At 37.0% G+C, this 6,377-nt stretch overlaps 1 protein-coding gene across 1 annotated transcript; it reads right to left on the bottom strand.

The window, feature by feature from the left end:
- Window positions 1–2,320: 2,320 nt before the first annotated feature.
- LOC142168926 (uncharacterized) lies at window positions 2,321–5,035 on the bottom strand. Its single transcript, XM_075230102.1, has 6 exons — window positions 4,896–5,035; window positions 3,914–4,676; window positions 3,665–3,847; window positions 2,882–3,559; window positions 2,721–2,800; window positions 2,321–2,531 (listed from the first exon to the last, which is right to left on the bottom strand). Exons 1-6 carry the CDS (start codon window positions 5,033–5,035, stop codon window positions 2,321–2,323), a joined length of 2,055 nt encoding a protein of 684 aa, XP_075086203.1.
- Between the last annotated feature and the right edge of the window lie 1,342 nt (window positions 5,036–6,377).

Below are 6,377 nucleotides of genomic sequence, written 5' to 3'. Positions count from 1 at the left end.
AGCAGCCCGAGTGGCTTTCGCGTTCGCGAGTCCTCCTTCACGTTCGCGAAGGCTGTTCCCCCTGGCCTTCGCGTTCGCGAGCCAACGCCCGCGTTTGCGTAGAAGAATGATTGACCCCTCCCGCAGGTCCCTAAAGCTTCGCGTTCGCGAGGAGCAGGTCGCGTTCGCGAAGGGTAAGGCCCCCATTGCTTCGCGTTTGCGACCCAGCTACCGCGTTCGCGATTAAGAAAATCACCCTGTCCCAGTTTACTCTCTGCGTCCGCGAGAGTACATTTGCGAACGCGAAGAAGAACACACCAGAAATGAGCTAAAGCACAAAAAACAGATTTCTAAGTGCAAAACGCTTCCGTAGCTTATCCGAAACTCACCCGAGCCCTCAGGGCTCCAAATCAAACATGCACACAAATCCTAAAACATCATACGAACTTGCTCGCGCGATCAAATCGCCAAAATAACACCTAGAACTACGAATTGAATACCAAGTTGAAGGAAATTTTCAAGAAAGATTTAAAACTTCTATTTTTACAACCGAACGTCCGAATCACATCAAATCAACTCCGTTTCTCACCAAATTCGACAGACAAATCCTAAATATTATAGTGGACCTGTACCGGGCTCTGAAACCAAAATACGGACCCAGTATCAACAAGACCAAACATCAGTCAATTCTAAAAATTATTAAACTTTCAAACTTTTAATTTTTCATCAAAATTCCATATCTCGAGCTAGGGACCTAAGAATTCGATTCTGGGCATACGCCCAGGTCCCAAATTACAATACGGACCTACCGGGACCGTCAAAATATGGATCCGGGGTTCGTTTACTCAAAGCATTGACCGAAACCAACTTAAATTAATTTTTAAGGTAAAATATTTTATTCTTATCAATTTTTCACATGTAAGCCTTCCGGAAACACACCCGAACTGCGCACGCAAATCGAAAAAGGCTAAAAATAAGGTTTTTGAGACCTCGAAACACCGAATTAAATTCTAAAATATAAGATGACCTATCGGGTCATCACATTTCATTATTTATTCCACAACAGCAGATTAAGGAACGCATAGAAGAATCTGGTCCTTTTATAAACCAGTGCACGCTAAAATTGGACACCACACAAATCACCCCTCTCGTGTGGTATTGAAGCATAAAACATCAATATGCCTAAATAAACACATAAAATTAAATAAATTACCAGATTTTATCCATTCTTAATGGATAATATTAGTTTAGGCAAGATAAATATTAAAGTTGGTAAATTTCAAGAAGACGATTGCGATAGTTTTATTATTCTTTTAAGTTTCCTTCATCATACATGACGACTAAGCTAAAAAAAGTCAGTGCTTGACCTTCTTGGAAGAACAAGTAAAACAATTATTTTGTTGAGCATAACATTATGTCAACAATCCATTGTTTGGTTGTTTTAGTAGTTTTTGCGATAATTATGTTATAACAAATCTCTTATTAGTGAAGTTTAGTTATTTGTTTAATCCTTAAAAGTTGGCAAAGAAAAGAAAAAAAGTGTCATGTCATGAGTCATCTTTGCTGTTGTTTTCACTAACATTAGCGTAGGTTCAAAAACTTGACAGGATTTCGTTATTTAGTTGATAAGTTTATCTGTTGTACCTTAATCCCAACATGCATAGTTGCACTGTTGTTTTCCAATATTGTTCGCTGTAGTTTTCCAATATTGTCTCACTTCATGTCCAGTTTTATTAAGTGATATACGAAAAATTGTATGCAGAATGATCTTCTTTGTATCCTTTTTTCCGTTTAGATTCATTAAACTAATAAACGAGAAATAAATTAACCACAATCCAAATAGTTAGAATCGTAATTAAAATATTACCAATCAACCTATAAAAAATTGATAAGATTGATCTCCTAGAGAAATTATCAAAACAAAGTACCATGCAATTTAAGACAATTAAATCCAAAGATTTTAATAGGCTATTGGGGCCTAAAGCTGAATATTTGAGGTAAGCCTCATTTGATGTTACATAATAATCATTTTAAGAATTTAAGCAGTTTGCAAAACTTCTTCTCTATTATTTTTCTTCCTTTCCTTTTCTTTTATCTTTTTAGTTCTTTTCTTGGTAGGACGGTGGAACGTGATGTTGGGCTGTCAAAAGTCTCAGACAAGAAGCCCAATAGAATAGTTGGATACTCGGCCCAATTATGTAACAAAAGCCCATAAATATAATACTAATATAGAGAGTTTCTTCTGGAACATTTCAGATACAACATAAAATAAAATGAAAAATATCTTTCTTCTCTCATGTTGTTCGACCTAGGGCTTTTCTCTTCTCACTTTTAATTTCTCTCAATCGACTCTAATAATGGAGTCTAACATGGTATCAGAGCTATGAGGGACAGATGTAGGAGGAGAATAATGTGAAGAAGATGAAGGAGCAGAGGAGAATGAAGGGGGAAAAGGAGTGGAGGTACAATCCACAAAAAGAACAGGAGGAGTATGATGTACTGGGGAAGAGGGTGAAGAGTAAGGAAAAACATGTTCGTGAAATACCACATCTCTGGAAAAAAATACAGAATGATTGGTGAGATTAAGGAGTTTGTAACCCTTTTTACCACATGGATACCCCAGAAAGACACATTTAATGGCCCTAGATTGGAATTTATCCCTACTAGGTTTGGGAGTGGTAATATAACATAGACAACCAAAAGATTTGAGATGTTCATAGGAAGGAGAGACACCATGCAACCTTTGAAAAGGAGACATGTTCCCCAAGACAGAAGAAGTCATTCTATTTATGATATAAGTGGCAGTCAAGACACATTCACCCTAATATTTGACAGGAAGGTGAGATTGAAAAAGTAAGGCTCTAGAAGTCTCTAATAAATGTTTGTGTTTTCTTTCAACTACCTCATTTTGTTGTGGGGTATGTGGAATAGTGGTTTGGTAAAGAATCTCATTTTCAGAGAAAAATGTTTGTGCTTCAGAACTACTGCCTAATTCAAAGGTATTATCAGCCCTGAAAGTTTGAATAGAGGAATGAAAGTGAATCTGAACCATATTAGTGAAAGCTTTGATAATGGAGAATGCATTACTCTTACAAGATAAGAGATGGGTCCATGTAACCCTAGAGAAATCATCCACAATGTTAAGAAAGTATCTAAACCCATTGTACGTCATAGTGTGGTAAAGGCCCCATAGATCTAAATGGACAAGTTGGAAAGGAGAAGTGGATTTGATATGGCTTTCAGGAAAGGGAAGTCTTTGTTGCCTAGCCATAAGGCAAACAGGGCAGGAAAATGACTGCTTAAAAGAAACTATGTTAGATAGAAATGGAATAGACTTCATCTTATGAAAGGGCATATGTCCCAATCTTTGGTGCCAAAATAAATCACTTTTATTAACACTAGTGGAAGAAATACAAGAGGGACTGGAGAAAGGGGAAACAGAATTAGAAGGAAGAACATTACAAGCAGCACCAAAAGAAATAGTAGAAATAAAAGGTGAATACTCAGGCATGTCAGGAAGCAGAAAGTACAGCCCATGAGAAGCTCTACCAATTTTCAATGGCCTTTTCAGAGAAGGGCCCTATAGAAAACAAGAGTGACTGCTAAATAATGCTAAGAATTACAATTGAGAAAGAAGTTGGTATACAGAAATAAGATTGAATTGGAAAGAAGGAACTAAAAGTACATTGTGTAAAGCAATGTCTCTCCTAAGAAGTAAGGAACCAGTAGATATTACTTTGACTTTATAACCATTTGGTAAAGCGATTAAGTAAGGTTTAGGTAAGGGTTGTAAATTGTGTAAGAATTGTTTATTGAAAGTCATGTGATTAGTGGAACCTGAATCTAGTATCCAAGATATTTTTCCTAACTGAGCAGACAAAGAATGTACTACAGAATTAACTACAGGAAATTAATCAACAGGAAGATGACATACACCTGCAAAGTTGGCATAACCAATATTTTCATCAGAAGATGAAGAATGGGCCCCAGGAGATATGTGAGTCTGCTGAAAAAGAGACATGAGGTGCTGATACTGTTCTTTGCTGAAACCATAAGCTGTGGAGTCACTAGACTTGATGCTAGGACCAATATCAGCAGCAAGTTCTTCTACTTGAACACAAGAGGTAAATCTCTTATTTTTGGTGAATTTGAAATCATCAGGGAAGCCATGGAGTCTATAGCATTTATCTACTGCGTGACCAGGCTTTTTGCAGTACTTGCAAGACACAAATGGTGAATTCCTTTTTGGATCAAAGTTAATTCTTTGGTTATAAGGTCTGGTATTGTGTTGGGAATTCATTTGATTGACATGTGCTGAATTAGTTGTAGTGGCAGAGAAGGATGCCGAATCACCAGAAAAACCCAAGGCTGGAGGTTGATTCTCCTTTTGACTTTCATCATGTTGGAGCAGAGAATAAGCTTTACTAATGGATGGGAGTGGAGACATGAGCATGGTACTACTCTTTATAGTGGAATATAACTCATTCAACCCACTTAGGAATTGAAAAAGATGTTGGTCTTCTATGAATTTGGGTAGAGCCCCACAGGAACAAGTATGACCAACATATGCAGAGTTTAACTCATCCCAAAGAGCCCTCATTCTGGTAAAGTAAGTGGCAATATCAGAAGACCCTTGTGAGTTAAAACTGATTTCCCTTTGGATTTGAATGTACTTGGATCCATTAGATTGTCCAAACCTTTCATTTATATCACTCCATACTTCTCTAAGCAGTGTTGAGACACATGACACTGACTGTTATCTCCTAGTCAATGAATTGGTAATCCAAGCCTTTACCATATCATTACATCGCTCCCAGTAAGTATAATAAGGAGAATTGGGCAGAGGTTGAGGAACTTTCCCAGTGACTAAGCCTAGTTTGTTTGTAGCGGAAAGTGAGGTGAGCATACTACTTTACCAGTGCACAAAACCAGCCCCATTGAAAGGGATAGCAACTAACTGACTACCAGGACTATCAGATGGATGAACGTAGAAAGGGTGAGCTGAGTCCAAAGTAAACTCAACAAAACCATCAGTAATAGAGGAAGCACTTCCCATATTCAGACAAAGTAATTACGATTTTGTATGATAACTAGTCTCAATAGAGCGAGATAGCACACATATCACTATATCACAGACAAAATCGAGCAGACAAAGACCCTAATCGTACATTAATTTCACATGCAAATGTAAGTTAGAATTTTTACCCTCCTTCTTCACACACCTGAAGAAGTTAAGGTCTTCTAAATGCAGAAACAGAAGAAAAATCGAAGAAATCGAGAAAACTCGAAGAAATTCCAAAATCACTCAGATCGAAAAATCTCAATATTGGACCAAAACGATTGAATCAAAGCACACGGGTACCATCGGACGAAAGCTCTCATCAAGACGGATCGATTGCTAGGCTCTAATACCATGTTAGACTCCATTATTGGAGTCGATTGAGAGAAATTGAAAGTGATAAGAGAAAAGCCCTAGGTCGAGCAACAGGAGAGAAGAAAGATATTTTTTATTTTATTTCATGTTGTATATGAAATATTCCAGAAGAAACTCTCTATATCAGTATTACATTTATGGGCTTTTATTACATAATTAGGCCGGGTATCCAACTATTCTATTGGGCTTCTTGTCTGAGACTTTTAACAGCCCAACACGTGAATAGGTTAGAAAGAAAATTTCCTCATTTTCTCAAGAAAAAATCCTCTTTCCTGCCAATCAACTTCCTCATCTACCCTAGTCCCCTCGGAATCGCCCCTTTGTTTTCATGAACTAGCAAAAAAACACATACAAACTATGTCCCAACACCCATACAAAGTTCATTAATAGATTTAGAAATAGAAACCCTAGAAGAAGAACTGGATGGAAACCCACGCCAACATGAACACAAAAAAACAGTCCAACAAACTAAGAAAATCACGGACAAGAACCTTAAAAGATTTTCTTTTCTTGACAAACTTAAGCCGAGTATCATCAACCCATAAAACATGAACCAAGTTTCATGAAACGACTCGACTAATCATTTTGAGTTTTAATATTTTGTTTCATGATTTAAGACCTCAAGTAAGTTCATTTGATGTATTATAACTTACGCAAGTGGTTGGTTTTGATTTTCGAGAAGTTTGGGAGTATTTTGAAAGATAAATTCTTAGAAGCTTTTAGTTGGAAGAGTTTACCGAAATTTGGCCTTGGGTAAACGGCCTACGATTTAGATTTTGATAGTTTCAGTAGGCTTATATGATAATTTTGAACTTGTATGTACGTCTAGATTTAGTGTTAGAGGTTCCTAGAAGAATTCGATACTATTTATTGAAAGTTGGCAATTTGAAGAACTTAAGAGTTCATAAATTTGACCAAGAGAAGACTTTGATGTTATTGGATTCCAAGACTTTCGGTAGGTCTA

The sequence above is a fragment of the Nicotiana tabacum genome, chromosome 14 (assembly GCF_000715075.1).
Source record: "Nicotiana tabacum cultivar K326 chromosome 14, ASM71507v2, whole genome shotgun sequence".
Taxonomy (NCBI): Eukaryota; Viridiplantae; Streptophyta; class Magnoliopsida; order Solanales; family Solanaceae; genus Nicotiana; species Nicotiana tabacum.
The sequence above is the reverse complement of the archived record's forward strand: the minus strand, read 5'-3'. Positions and strand labels throughout refer to the sequence as shown.

Coding starts and splice junctions, on each gene's coding strand:
- LOC142168926 (XM_075230102.1), bottom strand. CDS start 5,035: ATGGGAAGTGCTTCCTCTATTACTGATGGTTTTGTTGAGTTTACTTTG. Junction 3,848..3,913: donor GTTATGCCAACTTTGCAGGT/GTATGTCATCTT, acceptor TTGTCTGCTCAG/TTAGGAAAAATATCTTGGAT. Junction 3,560..3,664: donor GAGACATTGCTTTACACAAT/GTACTTTTAGTT, acceptor TGTTTTCTATAG/GGCCCTTCTCTGAAAAGGCC.